Raw genomic sequence first — 16855 nt, forward strand, 5'->3', positions numbered from 1 at the left:
TCATGGTGATAGTGTGAAATGTATCGTTTGAGATTAAGTTTATTGATAAGGAAAAATATTTTTTTGTTTATAATTGCTGTCAATTTTTATGATTGAAATAAGTATGATATGATAATGGATTTTTGGATGTGGCTATGGAATTTTGCGAAGTGTAAAGGTTTGGAGGTAAGTTGATTGAAAATTTTGTTTAAAGTATTTGATGGATTGAATTTTTCATTTAGAAAAGTAGAGGTAAAATGTTGTATGGAATAAAATTTTTTATGTTGTTTTTCTTGAGCATATGGGAAATCCATGGTGTAATAGCAATTGGAGATGTTTCCTTGTGATGATGAAATTATGGTCTGTGTTGGAGTAGTATGATTTGGTTAAATTTGGGGTATTGGGTAAAGTTCGTGGAATGAGTATGGTTCCAATATGTACTGTTAATTTGGGTTCAAGTGTAGTAAAATCTATTGTGTTTATTAAGAATTTATGAGTTGTGTAAATGTTTGGGTGAATTTTAGTTCTTGGTTTGCCTCTTGCATTTTCGAAGCCAAATCCATAGGTTATGGAAAAATCTACTAGTCACCTATGGAACTCGTTATTTTTACTCTTGCATGTTTGAAGTCAAATCCATAGGTTGTGGGAAATTCCACTGATCACTTGTGGAACTCGTTGTTTTTACTCTTGTATGTTCAAAGCTAAATGCACAGGTTGTGGAAAAATCCATTGGTCACTTATGGAACTTGTTGGTTTGCATTCTATTTATTCTGGAGTCAAATCCACCAGTTGTGGAAGAATCTACAAGTCATTTGTGGAACTTGCTAGTTCATATTTTTGTTTTCTGGAGCTAAATCCACAGGTTGTGGAAAAATCCACTGGTCACTTGTGGAACTTGTTGTTTTGTTGTTGTTGTTGTTTTCTTTACATGATGTAGTTGTTGGTTTAAATATATGGTTGTTTTTGTATTTGGTGCAATATTTTTGGGTGAGTTGTATGTTAAAATCCTTAAGTGTAAGGAAATATAATGCTTGGGTTATGATAGAAGGATGATGCATGATTAATCTTATGATGACGTGACATGATATGATGTAATTGCATGATGAGTTGAGGTATGTTTGATCTTGTGATGAGATATGATATGTATGGGTGTACATATTTGAGGTGACAATATGTATTCTTTGATAACTGTAAAGTCAAGATGGTTCTTTTACCCAAAGGACTTTGGTGAGTCATGGTAAAAGGGTTTCTTTCAACCTAAGTTTTTGGCATGACCTTAGCAAGAGTGTTCTTACCCAAGGGTGTGGGGAGTGGATAGAGTTGTTGCTTATAAGTCTATAAAAAGTAGGGAAAAAAGGCTCTTTCCAAGAGGCGTTGTTGTGCCTGAAAGGTAGAATGGTGGGTTATGAGAGAATGACATATCGTTGGATATTACTTGGTGGTAATATGTGTTGATTGCATGTTTTGGTTCTAGGATCATGTGATGGGTTGTTAATTTGTTTAAGTTTATGCATATGTTGTGATAATGCAAGGTGAGTTACATGAGGGTAATATATTGTTGTATGATGTTTTAATTGGTTAGCTCACCTTTGCTTTTGTGTGTTGTTTGTGTTTGTGTGATGATCGTTTGACGTGTATGTTTGAGAGAAGATGTGGATGGAGATGCTAGTGGAGAAGCATAGTTGTGAGGAGCTCATGGGAAAGCTTTCTAAGAGTTTTTATGAAAAGCATTTGGAAGTATTTACTTTTGAATAAGACAAATGTATTAGTTTGATCGAGTTTTGAATTTGAAATGATTTGTAATGAGTTTTGGTTTTAACGACTTAAACTGGTTTGGTTTATTTTATTAATGTCTTATTTTGAATAATAAAGTTTTGTTCAAATGTCCTTTTTGGCAAATGTTTGAAAAATATTGGAAAGTTTCCTATTTAATAGGTGATATCAGAGTTTTATATTTTGTAAGTTTAACGTTTATAAAATTACACATGACATCTCAAAAGAGATGTTATAAAGGATGACGCTTGAGAAGTTATGGTTTGGATTATTAATTTAAATTATTTTGAAATTCTATTATTAAAATACTCTTGAAATTTGGTTTGATTCTACCATTGATATGCTAATTTTTTAATATTTTCTCCAAGCGGATGATTTTTGCATAAACGAATATAAAACACAGACTGGCCTTACTTTCTGCTCTATTTTTAATCAAACAAAAGATTTTTTCCTTCAACAATAATATAATTAAAAGTAGATTTTTTTTATGCCTTAGTTTTGCTTAAGCAATGGATTTTTCATTAAAAAAAAAACACTGCAACTTAACTCAGTTTTTATCCAATGTTTGCTCAATCGAGCAAAGATTTTTATTTTGACTCTTTTGTAAATAATTATATTTAAGTATATTTTATTTTGTATTATTATAAGTGATCTACAATACATAACATATACGTTAATCATTATATGAATTTTAGGTGAATGCCATCATGGTTTGCTCACTTCACCTTGGTATTTTCCAATCTTCTTTTCCTTCAATTATTTTATCATTGTAATCATCCTATGATGAATATTGGTACAGTTAGGTAAATCTTAAATCATTGAAAATTCCATAATAAAAAATAATATAAATAGAATAACAATGACCACTGACATCCTGATTCTTAAAACATAAAGCCTTCCATGACAGCATCTCATTTGTAAAATACTATTTTATTATTTTTCTTTTTCAAGGATTTTACATAAAAAACTACTAAATGCAACACAATTCTAGTTCTGGTAAATGACGTAGAATTTAATTAATTGGAGCAATTTTGTTTGCAGTTGACTTTATCGAGCTGAAACAAGTTGAACCCTTGTGATTGTGATGACTGGTTTCGGGGATTGAAGAGAAAAGTAAAAACAAAAGATGGTATTCATGATGATAGTCGTAGAAGGAAATGATGGGTAAGAGAAAAAGGTTAGAAATCCATCACTCTCGTGAAGCCTCTAACCAGTGATTCGAATTTGCATCTCACTCCACCCACAAAACGACACCGCATTCTCACTCCACAGAGAAAAACACATCAATAATGTGGTATTACATTATTCGCAGCACGATGATGACGTAACACATATTTTTGAAACAACATTTGGTGTTTTGTTTTAATGCTAGGTCCTAATAAAGTGGTGGGAAGATGATAGGTATTTAAATTGATGATTGATTATTTGATGGACGGTGCAATGGGCATGTCATGCCAGAGCATTGCACAGAGTGTGTTTTGTCCATATTAATGGATGATGGGATGACCCCATGGCATGGTCAACATCAAGCCAAGTATATACAAAAGCCGAAAGCTAATCATAAAATCCTGTGATTCTCATCATGTCGTTAAGTTAAAGCATGATCATATGCAAGTGGGTCACTCTTGCTTCAAAACAACACTGTTTCTTCTTCTTCCACCACTTCCAGTTACTCATGTTATCTTTTTAAGAATGTTTCTTTTTGTTACTATATATACCGTTGATTAGTTGAGATCTAAGCTTCAAAAACAAAACTTTGAGTTGAAAGTTTGTGGATGAAATAATGTTATTAGAAAGCAAGATGTATTCAAAATATGGTCCAAGTTTTCCATGATGAACTGCATCAATATACTTCATATCAAGTCGCTTTCATATTCATAACGTTTTTCTAATGACGTTTGAATAATTAAGTAATATGACTAAATGTTAACTTCTCTACTGTTATTATAGTTACAATTCTTGATATCGAATGTTTCTGTTAAAATTCTCTACTGATTAGAAAAATACATTACATACGAATGTATACTTCATGTCGCAACTTTAAGTTAATAGGAAAGTCCTTAAATAAAATAGGGTGTTGATTTCATAATACTATGAATTTCAATATTGTATTTTGTTGGAAAAACAAATGGAGGGACTGAGAATATAATTTTATCTAAATAAAGGAAATTCAAGTGTGATTCTCTTTAACTTTTTAGTTCTTTGTATTTTAATGTAGCAAATAATTAAATAAATGGACGATACGTATACTTTAATGTATGTTTGGTTTATAAATCACTTCAAAGGAAAGAAAGGGACTGGAAAAAGCGAGACGAAAAAGTAAAATAATTCTGCAAATTATTTGATAAAAAAATAAAAGAAATAAACTTACTTTCTTTCTTTCTTCTAGAAAATAAAATAACGTTATATATAAAAAAAGTGAATATTACCAATAACAGGAGTGAAAATAAAATATGTTTTTTCTTGTTTCCTAGAAAATTGGAAAGAATATTATATATAACTGCGAGTCCCACGTTTTAAAACAGGAGTGTTGCTCCCTCCTCCACCCTTTTATCTATTAGCATGAAATATTTGTAGTATTATTACTTAATTGAATTATAAATATTACATAAATAGTTTTAATGGAAAAATATAAATTTACCTTAAAATGTGAGGTTTATTATGAATGCAAGAAAATTAAACTAATATGGCAATTAGGCCTAGTCGGTATTTGGATTTGGATCCATGGGTTGATCTGTCGAATTCCTAAATACAATTGCTTCCTGCACTCTATTATTTTCTTCCTGTACCCTATCATTTCATTTAATACTTGCCTTTTGGAAGATTTTTCAGAAAGGAGATTTTGGAAGAGGAAAGTCATTATCTGAAAAATGAATTTCGGAAGTCAATTTCGAAAAGAAAATTTCAAATAAAAAATTATGGAAAAAATTTCTGGAAAACAATATCCAGACAAAATTTCCGGAAACATATTTTTCTTTTCTGGATACAAAATTCTGAAATATATTGATAGGGAGTTAGAAGAAAATGAACGGGTGCAGAAAACAATGCTGATTCCTAAATTAAATTTTTCACCCTATCTCATGATTATTGAGTCCGAAAATAGAGCCCACTAGTCAGGCCAATCGAAATAGTCCTTAGAAGATAACTAACTAGGGTATTTCTTTTTCCATCCTATGTTTTCTTCCTCCACCTCCATTGAATATTTAAAAGACAAAACTGCCCTTCGCCTCCCCATCTCACTCTATGTTTTCACCATTACTTCCTCTGCAGCTCCTTCCATTCCACCATCACCCGTTTTATATTTTCGAGTTAAATATCTTTTTGTCCTTCAATTTTTAGTAAAAATTAAAATTAGTTTTTTTTTTAAATTTTAAATCAATTTAGTCTTTCAATCTTGTAAATACGAGGATTTAATCCTTTTAACTAAATTTTATTAGATTTATTTAACATTTCAAACACATTTTATTATAGTGTTTTAATTTGTTTACATTGTTTGGCACATGTTCACTACAATGTTAGTTGATAAACATATTTAAAATGTCAAATAAACTTTAAAAAAAATCGGTTTAAAGGACTAAATTCACGTATTTTTAAAGATAAAGGATTAAATTGGTTCCATATTTTTAAGAAAGACTAATTCTAATTTTCACTATAAGTTGAAGCATAAAAACATGATTAATCCTATATTTTCTGCTTTAGGTCCTGCAATTTTTAGCTTTAACGTATTCTCCATTTAATTGAGATCAACATATCTTATTATATTTTGCTAAAAGTCTTTTAAATTAGGCTTAAATATACATTTAGTCCTATTTTTATTGTTTTTATTCAAATTTGTCCTTATTTTCGTTTTGTGTTCAATTAAGTTTTATTTTCGTCAAATTTTGGTCAATTTGGTCCTTTTGACTAATGGTGTTTAAATAGTTAACGTTTTTTAACAGTACATGCCACATGTCAGCTCCTGATTTTTTTAATTTTTTTTAATTTTTTTTAATTTTTTTTAATTTTAAAAATTCTAATTTCAAAAAAATTGTTCATGTGTTAAGTCATAATTATACCACATGTCAATGCTAGTGTCACACGTAAGTTCGTGGTTGTATTATTTCTTTTTATTTAATTTAATCTCGATATTCGTTATTTTTATTCAGTTCAGTTCCTATATTCGTTATTTTTGTTTATTTTAGTCTTAAGTTTTGCTAAAATAGAATAATTTAATTTTTAAAATGGACATTATTATTACTTATTTTTGAAATTCAATTACAAATTATTATATTTAACTATAAATAGAATATAATTCTTAGATTTAATTGTTAAATAGAAGATAATTGTTTAAATATTATTAAAATATAATTATTAAAATTTTTAAAATATATATTAATATTTGTAAAATTCACGATTAAATCTAAAATATTTAATATTTTTATTGCATTTTAGATATTAAAATCTAAAATATTTTATATTTAAATGTTAATTTTACACATATTAGTTTACTTTTCTAAAATATTTTGAATATTTAAAATATTTTTAAATATCAATTTTAAAAGTATTTTAGAATATAAATATTAGAAAAAAAACATTTAATAATTATATTCTTATAATATTTTAAATAATTATATTCTATTTAACAATTAAATATAAGAATTTTATTCAATTTATAATTAAATTTAATAATTTATAATTCAATTTAAAAGATAATTAATAAAAATGTAAATTTTAGAAAAAATATTAATATAATTTGTATAGAAGATATTAAATTTGGTGTCAATTTGAAATGAACAAAATTGATTTATTTTAAAAAAAAAAAATTGAGATTAAATTGAACAAAAATAACGAATATATCGACTAAATTAAACAAAGAAAAAACAACCATAAATTGACACGTGACACTAACCTTGATACCTATTTTAACTATAAACCAATTTTGCTAATAACGCATATTTTCATACAATTTTCCACGTGATTAACACACACACACACCATATATATATATATATATATATATATATATATATATATATATATATATATATATATATATATATATATATCACGATATCTCTTTTTATTATATATATTCTCAGTTTTCAATAAAAAAAATACAGTAGTTATATACTGTAGAAGACTCTAAACTTTTGTCTACCGAAGCTGGAAGTGCCTTACTGGTAGAGGTCGGAAGAAGAGCCTTTTCAATGTCCTAATGTCCCTAGTAGTTCAATTCAAAGAGAACAAGGTCAGACGAAGAAGGATAAAAAAGGTTCACAAATCATGCATGCTATATACTTTCAGGAACGGAACATGTATAATATTTCTCGATTAAAAAATTATGCTCCAAAATGCATCAGACCATAATTAAAGTTAGTTTATTATTATATAGATCAATAAACCTCAAGTACCTTTATTTCATCATTAATTTGTTTCACAATTTTCTTTCGGTCTTGCCATCAAATAAATTTAAATTAATATAGAGAGAAAAATAAGGTACAATCTCAATATCCATATAATTGACAAGAAACCAGAAAAGAAGGACATAATGACCTATGAAACTGATGTCATTGATATGCAATGTTCAACCTCAATTTTAACCCAAAGCCAGAATTTATAAATGAAGATAACGCAATGCATTTCTTTTGTTTTGGTAAGCCATTTTGGAATTGAGATTAATAATAACCTTGACAATAACCACATCTTGTCAATATAAACACAATTACACAAACGCTTTTTGCCCTCTGACAAAAGAGTGGAGACCAAAAGGAGAAGAAACTACTACACCACATAAAACTCAATAAATTTTTGTCATTCCCATAAATTTTTGCATTTTTAAAATAAAACATGCAGAATGGTTTCCAATTGAAACCCTAAACCCCAGAATGCTTTCAAATCGAAAAAAATAACCAAATTCCCATAATTTTTTTCATTTTTAAAATAAAACATGCTGCAATGGTTTCCAAATCGAAACCCTAAACCCCAAAATGCTTTCGAATCAAAAAAGCTAACCTCCAACTTCAATGATTTCCACTTCCACCGTGGGGTTGGTTCTGTTGCGATTTGGTGAAGCACCGTGGGATGAAGGATTTTTTGCGATCAACGACTTTCGTGCAGGTGGGATGAAGCATCATGGGATGAAGGATTTCATGCAATCAACAACTTTTGTGTAGGTGGGATGAAAGATTTTCAATCTATAGCGGTGAAGTGGTTTTGGTAAAGTAGTGTCTGAGGGTTTTGAATCAGGCGCGGGAAAGGCTTTTCATTTCGTGAACCATCATCACGTGCTTTTATGTTTTCAATTAAATGACTTGCGGTCTCCTTAACTTTTCCAATCAGACGTGAACTATTTTTTTAATTAAAACATTAAATTAATAAAAGACACCTCACTTTGTCAAAACTTTGTCAATTCCTCTTTGTCAAACAATCAATTTCCTTTTGAAAAGGAAAAACATTTCCTTTTCCACTTCTAGAACTTCCTTAACTTCTCAAAAACACGTTTTCTCCAGCTTTATCCTAATCCAGGTATTCTTATGCTCCTCTTCTGCACCTTTCTTTTTGTACATTTCTCCTTCATTATCTTTTATTTGTCAACTACAATTTTTGTGTGTCCCTTTTGCTTTCCTTGTTCGCATTAACTTGTTTCCTGCCATGGACTACTTCGAGCTTTATCCTTGGGCCAATTTAGATATTATGAGGGAAACTAGTATCTACACCTGTTCATAAAGTTCACACCTTTCTTCTCACACAAGCTTTGAGTAAATATGGTAATGAAAGGTTATTCGTTGTCGACCCATGCATACTAGAAGAACCAATATGTAAAAAATGTGACAATGAAAACTCTTTTATTATATTTACGCTACAATATTTTCTAAATTAGGAGTTTGCCTTCCCTTTAACAACTTTGAAAAAGAAATTTTAACTCACATGAATGTATATCCTGCTTAACTTCACCCAAATACTTGAGCTTTTGTTAGGAGCTTTCAAATTTTATGTTACACATTTAAGAATTACCTACTTTGCCAACATGTCTTTTCTTTTCGTTTTTGAATTCAAACTATATGTCCATTCCTCTTGGACCTTTGTAAGTAGCATTAATGGCAGGGGGCTATTGTCCCTATTCTAGTTTTCGTATAAAAATTTTAAAAGGAAATTCTTGAAAGTTCATCCTTTTACTAGTGATTATGATGTGTTGGAGGGTTTCTCCCTTTACTAGTCAAATTCCCGTCATCTTCAACAAGTTCGCACTAAAAAGAATATTTGGACCAAAATGAGCTAAACCACTACAATAAGCTAATTCAACTTGATATAGTCTTTCATACTTCCAGTCTCCTAAAGTTTGAATTCCAACCCTTAAAACTTAAGACTTATATTGGTATTGCTATATTAAATTCTTATCATGTACAATGAACATGTATCTTAACCTGTGCAATTGTATTATTTGCAGAAGGCACGATGTCATTGACTCATTAAAAGGTGGCTTGTCGACTCGAGAACATGCAAAAGTTAAAAAAGGAAAACGTTGGTGCTCAAGCCACTACCATTCTCATAACTAACTTAGAACGAACAAAATATCAAACTTTAAGGAAACATCGTCCTAGATCCAATCATACAATTGCTACTAACAAGAAGGTCAAAGTCGTTGGCAGTGAGAAATCAGTGTCTCAAGAACCAAAAAAAAAGTGAGAGAAGGCTTTCTCCTCCCCTTGATCTCGTTGTTAATGACTCTAATGATACTAACATCTTCAATAGGTTGGAAAATTTTATTCACACTGCCAAAATGCAATTTGAAGAACAAGGTAAAGCTCTCACTCAAAGTCATAATACACCTACCCAAAGAAAAAAGAAGATTTTTGTGGTTGACGAACGTATTGGCAAGTTGAAAAAACAACTAGAAGAGACTAAAAAGGAACGTGACGAACATTACACCAAACTGATTCGGACTTTGGAAGAGTAAGAAAATTGATGAGAAAATCGATGACAAGATCAAATGTCTTGGGAGAACAAAGAAATTGATTTGAATGAGGAGAAAACTAAATTATCAACATCTTTAAAAGAAGCTTGGGATGCGATTGCGCGCAGTTTCATGGATGGTTTTGATAATGCTGATGATCAAGCTAAACTTATCTTTGTGGACTTGGATTTTTCACAACTAGATGTAGTTGAAGATGTCGTTGATGGGAAATTTTGGATGGACCCGCTAATGGGAAGATTGCGGTTGAATGATGTATTTGTTTTAATTTCCATTTCCTTTTGAGCATGAACTTGTTGTTTTTTTTATCGTGTGTTATATAACTTTCTTCTACTTTATTTGTTGAACACATTGGTGTTAGTTTTCTTGATTTGTGAATCTTACCTTGAATCCACTTGTGTTAGCTTTCTTGTTTGTCTTATTCTCGTTTTTGCTTTATAACGAGTTAACATAGATTTACCACTTGTTATAAAACGTTGTTGATTTGAAGAAACACTTGTCGCCTTTAGTAAAGATCCTTATGTTGAATACAAGCCTTGGTTTATCACAAGGTTATTTTGTATCATTTGATTCGGTTGCCTCGATGGAACTTTCTTTGAAATCACTTTTATGAAACGTCTTAAAAATTAATTCCTAAGTGCCTTCAGGTCACCACAAATTCTTGTGATGGAACGTCATTAAAGGTCATTCTCGGTCGCCTTCAAATCGTCCAAATTCTTTTGGTGGAACGCTTTGAAATGTCATTCTCGGATGCCTTCAAGTTGCCTAAATATTTTTTGGTGGAACACCTTGAAAGGTTATTCTCGAACACCTTCAGGTCACCCAAATTTCTTTTGGTGGAACGCCTTGAAAGGTCGTCCCCAAGCGCCTTTAAATCATCCAAATTCTTTTGATGGAACGCCTTGAAAGATTGTTCTTAGGCCCTTTCAGGTCGTCCAAATTTCTTTTTGTGAAACACCTTGAAAGGTTGTTCTCGAGTGCCTTCAAGTCATTCAAATTTCTTTTGATGAAACGTCTTGAAAGGTCATTCTCAAACACCTTTAGATCACCCAAATTTATTCATGTTTTATTATAGTAAATGGATGTTTTTAGAATCATAAAATTGATAGGAATTTTGGAGGTCCGAGGAAAAAAATAAAATAATATTTTAGAAGATGAAAAAAATGAAGATCACTTTTGAATTTGAATGCTTCTAGCTAACTACTAATAGTACTTGTTCACTGAAATAATTGTCTTTCATTTTGTTAACCATAATAGTACCTACAAAATACTCATTAACATATTTTCTTTCCTTCATGTGTAAAACTACAAACTCATTTTGTAATAATTGCAAATAAGCTAGTTTGATACATTATCCTTAATATTCCTGTTTCATGGAATCCCAAAAATTCTTTAACATGTATTTGTTGATTATTGTTTCTAGAATTTGTAATAGCCAGGAGCGTCCCGACCTTAAGCGATCTGTGGCCCATCTATGGTCGGCCCAATCACGCCCAGGGTCAATATTAAAAACGACAAAGGATCACAGCGTCAAGGTGGATCTAGCGATCGCGTGGGACACGGAGGAAATCTCGTTCCGTACGTGGCAGAACCACCTCATCACGTAGTCGGGTTTGACGGAACTACTTCGTCACGTGGTCGGATTCACTGAAACAACACGCGAAAGGGTCGAAGGGGAAAATTTCTGGCATAAAAGGGATGAACTAAATGTGAATTGGCATGAAATCTTTTTTGCTCTTGCTGGTGCTCGATCGGTAAACAAACGAAAAACAATGTGTGAAACCAATTACCGTGTTGGCAAGAACAATTGGCGCCCATTGTGGGACCCTGGTAAAACAGATTCCTAGGCCCTAGAAAATAACAACCCGACGTAAGAAATAGCGACCCGACATACGCAATGATGGAGAGTCCAGAGCCGAGTTCAACTCATCAGACAAACCATGCGCAAGATGCGCAACCAAAATCGACGACTACGAAGTTGCTGCAACAGATTTTGGAATTGAGGTGAGAGAACGAATTGATCTGCCAGAGAGCTGAAGAGGCTCATCGCCGTGTTGAGGAGGCCAATGCAGAACATGCCGCAGCTCGTTAGGAAACGGCTGAGGCTAGGCAATAGATGAACGAGACCCTTCGGGGTCAGGACGCCCTTCGACAGGCCAACGACAACCTCTTACGGCGCATACAAACTCGAGACAAGCATGAATGAGGTCGACGTCTTGAGGTCGTCGAAACACTTTCGGGAACGGCTCTGAAGTGGTTCAGTAGCTTGCCCCGTTCCTCTGTCACATCTTTCGTGATTTTCACTCGAGCGTTCTTGGAAAAGTTTGCGGCTAACAGGGTCAAAATCCCAAAGGTGGTAGATCTCTTTGATGTAAAGCAGAGGTTGGACGAAACTTTGAGGGATTTTTTGAACTGTTTATGCTATGCTTGCACTTGCATCACGAGTCTGAATGAAGAATTTCTAGTAGATGCATTCTTGAAAGGATTAACGACAAATTCGTTCAGTGAATCGCTCGTCCGGATTCCTGCCTTATCATTGTCGGAGATACGACTCCGAGAAACCACCCATATAGAACTAGAGGATGTGATGAGGCAAAAACATCGACAGGAGAAAAGCACTGTAACGGGATCCAAGATACGAGACATACGACGTGCCTATGACGACTCTCCGACCAAGAGGCCCGACAAAAGGTATGCCCCTTATGTGGCCCAAGCATCCGCTACCAGGCCGGGTCGGGGAGCAAAGGTTGATAGACGGCATGAACTGCTCAAGGTTCAAACTCAAGACGAAGCTCTCCTCGATAAAGAAACTGTGAAGGCCCTCAGATGGCCAGATCCTACCAACTAAGCAATGCCTCACATTGGCAAATCAACTGTAGAGGTGAAGGGCGGAGCACAAAAAAGGAAATACATTCGCGAGCGCGACCATCATAAAGAATCCAGCAGCAGTGAAGGAAAGTTCGATCACGTGTCACCTGTACTGGGAGATTTGAATACCATAGCTGGGGGATTTGCTGGCAGAGGAGTCACGTCCGCCAGCAGGAAGAGATACACAAGGAGTGTGATGACCGCCTCAGCAATGTGACAAAAGAAAATCCAACTAGCCCTCACGTTCTCGGATGAGGATCGGAAAGATGTCATCCACCACGATGACGATCCAATGCTGGTATCGGTAATCTTCATGGGAAGATGCGTCCATCGGGTATTGGTCGACCAGGGAAGCTCTGCCGACGTCATGTTCTGGGATGCGTTCACGGGATTGGGAGTCCCACAAGATCAATTGCGGCCTTTTGATGGAGTTCTAATTGGTTTTGCTGGCGACCCTGTAGAGGTCAAAGGTTATGCCGATATAAGGACAAATTTTTCGGATGGCGAGGCAGCAAAGACAATAGTGGTACGATACATAGTCGTGAAGGCTCCGTCCTCATATAACATTCTCCTTAGCCGACCATCACTTAATCGACTAGAAGCCGTGGTTTCCACAACTCACCTAAAGATGAAATTCCTGACAAACGATGGTCGTGTCGCCACACTGAGGGTTGATCAAGCCATAGCTTGAAAGTGCTATGAAAACAGTTTGAAACTACAAAGGCCCATGTATGCTCTATCCCTACTCAGGTCAAAGGTGAATAGTGCACTGGATTTCGATCCGCGGATCGAACGCGACGATAAAAGACCTCAACCCGTAGGGGCTTTGGAGGAAATCGATCTGGGAGACAGCAAAAAAGTTAAGATTGGTAGCGACTTAAACTTAAAGACTTGAGCCAAGCTCACAGAGGTTTTGCAGAAGAACAAAGCTTCCTTTGCCTGGTGTGCAAGTGACATGGTAGGAATCAACCCAGAAGTCATAGCCCACCGACTTAACATCGACCCACGCACCAAGCCCCGGGTGCAACGGAGAAGGAAAATGGAAACCGAGAAGTTTATGGCAATCCGGGAAGAGACCAATAAATTCCTATCAGTCAGACACATTCGGGAGATCCAATACCCTGAATGGTTGGCCAACGTAGTCATGGTGAAAAAATCAAATAGCAAATGGAGGATGTGTGTAGATTTTTCTGACCTCAACAATGCTTGTCCGAAGGATTCATATCTGTGGTCAACATCGACATGATGGTAGATAACGCTTCAGGATGCGGACTACTCAGTTTGATGGACGCGTACTCTGGATACAATCAGATTAGCATGCATCCAGAAGACTAGGAGAAGACGGCGTTCATGGGGGAAGCAACTACTTATTGCTATAGAGTCATGCCTTTTAGCCTGAAAAATGTCGGCACCACTTATCAACGCCTGATGGATCGGATATTGAAACCGTTGCCTCGCCAAAAAGTTCAAGCATATGTAGACGACATGGTAGTTACCTCCCCCGAAGCTAAAACGCATTCCACCGACCTTGCCGAGCTATTCGCCACCATAAATGGCTATGGGTTGAAGCTTAATCCGGACAAATGCGTATTCAGAGTAAAGACAGGTAAATTCTTGGGTTTTTTGCTTACAGAAAGAAGAAATTGAGGCCAATCCTGACAAGTGCGCAACAATCTTGAACATGCGGAGTCTGAGCAATGTCAAAGAGGTACAACGACTGACAGGACGTATGGCTGCCTTGTCCAGATTCTTATCGAGGGTCGGGGACAAAGGACACCCATACTTCGAGTGTCTCCAAAAGAGGAAGAATTTTCAATGGTCAGATGACTGCGAATAAACTTTCTCACAACTGAAGGAACATCTCTCGAGCCCTCCGATGTTATCCCGACCTCAACCAGGTCAACCTTTGAAATTGTACGTGATGGTCACAAATAGGGCCGTGAGCTCGGCCCTCATGCAAGATCAAGGAGGAGAATAACGACCAATTTACTTCGTTAGCAAGACTCTGCGAGGGGCGGAAGCTCAGTATCAAAAACTAGAAAAGGTAGCCTTAGCCGTGGTGATCTCCACACGAAGGTTACGCCATTACTTCCAAGCTCATTCCGTAAAAGTTATGACCGATCAACTGATTAGGCAAATTCTTCAATAGCCTGAGGTATCCCGTCTCCTTATGAAATGGGCCATCGAGCTTTTAGAATATGACATCTCGTTCGAACCACGAGGCCCTATAAAAGCTCAAGTGTTGTCCGACTCTCTGGCCGAGCTGACTCCGCTGACAATGGAGGACAATAAGGCTGGCAGATGGGTTCTATCAGTTGATGGACCGACGAACTCAAAGGGAAGCGGAGCTGGAATAATTTTGGAAGATCTACAGGGTGCTCTGATGGAGCAGTCACTCTGTTTCGCTTTCCAAGCAAGTAATAACTAAGCAAAATACGAGGCCCTCATAGCCGACATGCTCCTTGCCAAGGAGTTAGGCGTGAAGGAGTTGATAGCGAAAAGTGATCCCTTACTCGGGAGAGTATCAAGCTAAGGATCCTCTACTTTCCAGATATCTAGATTTCGTCAGAACCCTAGCGGTCCATTTCACCTCGTTTAAGTTAATACACGTACCCCGGGAACAAAATTCGCGCACTGACTTATTGTCTAAGTTGGCGAGCTCATCCCGACCAAGACGCTAAAGATTGGTCATACGAGAAACCCTAGTAACACCCAAAGTCACAGATGTCGGATTGGATGTGTGTTCAATTAACACCGACTAAGTGGTTGATCGTATCCCATGCTCGTGGTTGGCCCCATACCTTTCATACTTGATAGATGGTCGCCTCCCATTTGACCCCACTGAAGCTTAAAACGATCAGGAAAAACACGGCTAGGTATACCATCATAGACGGAGGCCTTTTTCATCGTGGGTCAGCCGACCACTGCTAACCTGTGTCGCATCGGAAGATAGGGCGAAACTAATGTCCGAGCTCCACGATGGTATTTGTGGCAACCACATTGGGGGCAGGGCGTTATCACACAGGATCTTGCGGGCTGGATATTACTGACCCACATTGAGGCAAGATTGTCATGATTTCACAAAGAAATCCCCTCAATGTCAACGACATTCCGATCTCCACCGAGCTCCACCTAAATACCTACACTCCATAAACACCCCTTGGCCATTCATACCTGGGGAATTGACATTCTGGGTCCTTTTTCCTTTGGCATCACGATAACGAAAGTTCTTAATAGTCGCTATTGAGTACTTCACAAAGTGGATCGAGGCCGAACCTGTGGCAACAATTACAGCGAGCAAGGTTAAAATATTTCTCTGGTAAAATATCGTTTGTCGGTTCGGAGTCCTGACCTTAAAGCGATCTGTGGCCCATCTATGGTCGGCCCAATCATGCCTAGGGTCCATATTAAAAATGACAAAGGATCACAGCGTCAAGGTGGATCTAGCGATCACGTGGGACGTGGAGGAAATCTCGTTCCGTACGTGGCGGAACCACCTCATCACGTAGTCGAGTTTGACGGAACTACTTCGTCACGTAGTCGGATTCATCGGAACAACTCGCGAAAGAGTCGAAAGGAAAAATTTCTGGCATAAAAAGGATGAATTAAATATGAATTGGCATGAAATCTTTTTTGCTCTTGCCCGTGCTCGATCGGTAAATAAACGGAAAATAGCGTGCGAAATCAATTACCGTGTTGGCAAGAACAGAATTAAACTAAGACCTCAAATAAATAATCTTGAGCTTTCAAATTTTTCGACTTCTAATTTTCATGAGCTTTTTGTCGTGTCGTACCTACCTAGTGAAAAAAAAATATCTATTACCATCATTCAACAATTATAATGACTACCAAATATTTGTTCTCCTATTTGAAAAGAAAAACTCAATTGTTATGCTTTAATCTATATCTTCTAATAAGCTCCACAATGTAAGCCCTACAAGAAGAAGAGTAAGTTGGGAGAAAAAAAAAATGATGTATCTTATTAAATTGGAAACTGTTGGTTTATATAACTTTACAAAAACTAAAATTTGAACACCAAAAAAGAATTACCTACAACTAACATCACAAATTTAAAGGATAACAGTTACATAAAAGTAGGAATTCATTTAACCAAATAAAAACAAATTTGAATTAATCCGAACATACTTTTATATTGCTGATCTAACGAATGTCTTTTTCATCCATATCCGATCCTCGTCCCACTCCATTACAGCGCAGCACACTTATCGGTTCGGAACTTGGATTGGACAAAAACACCCTCATCAGTGTCCGATCATGGCACGC

The 16855-nt window shown here is 35.4% G+C and overlaps 1 protein-coding gene across 1 annotated transcript; it reads left to right on the top strand.

Moving 5' to 3' along the window:
- Positions 1-12884: 12884 nt before the first annotated feature.
- On the top strand, positions 12885-13262 carry LOC146884728 (uncharacterized). The gene has a single exon (XM_085675998.1). The coding sequence runs from the start codon at positions 12885-12887 to the stop codon at positions 13260-13262; it is 378 nt and encodes a 125-aa protein (XP_085532124.1).
- The last annotated feature ends 3593 nt before the right edge of the window (positions 13263-16855 follow it).

This window comes from Vigna unguiculata, chromosome 7 (assembly GCF_037176805.1).
Source record: "Vigna unguiculata cultivar grain cowpea cultivar isolate G323 ecotype 2 chromosome 7, ASM3717680v1, whole genome shotgun sequence".
Classification (NCBI taxonomy): domain Eukaryota; kingdom Viridiplantae; phylum Streptophyta; class Magnoliopsida; order Fabales; family Fabaceae; genus Vigna; species Vigna unguiculata.

Coding starts and splice junctions, on each gene's coding strand:
- LOC146884728 (XM_085675998.1), top strand. CDS start 12,885: ATGGGAAGATGCGTCCATCGGGTATTGGTCGACCAGGGAAGCTCTGCC.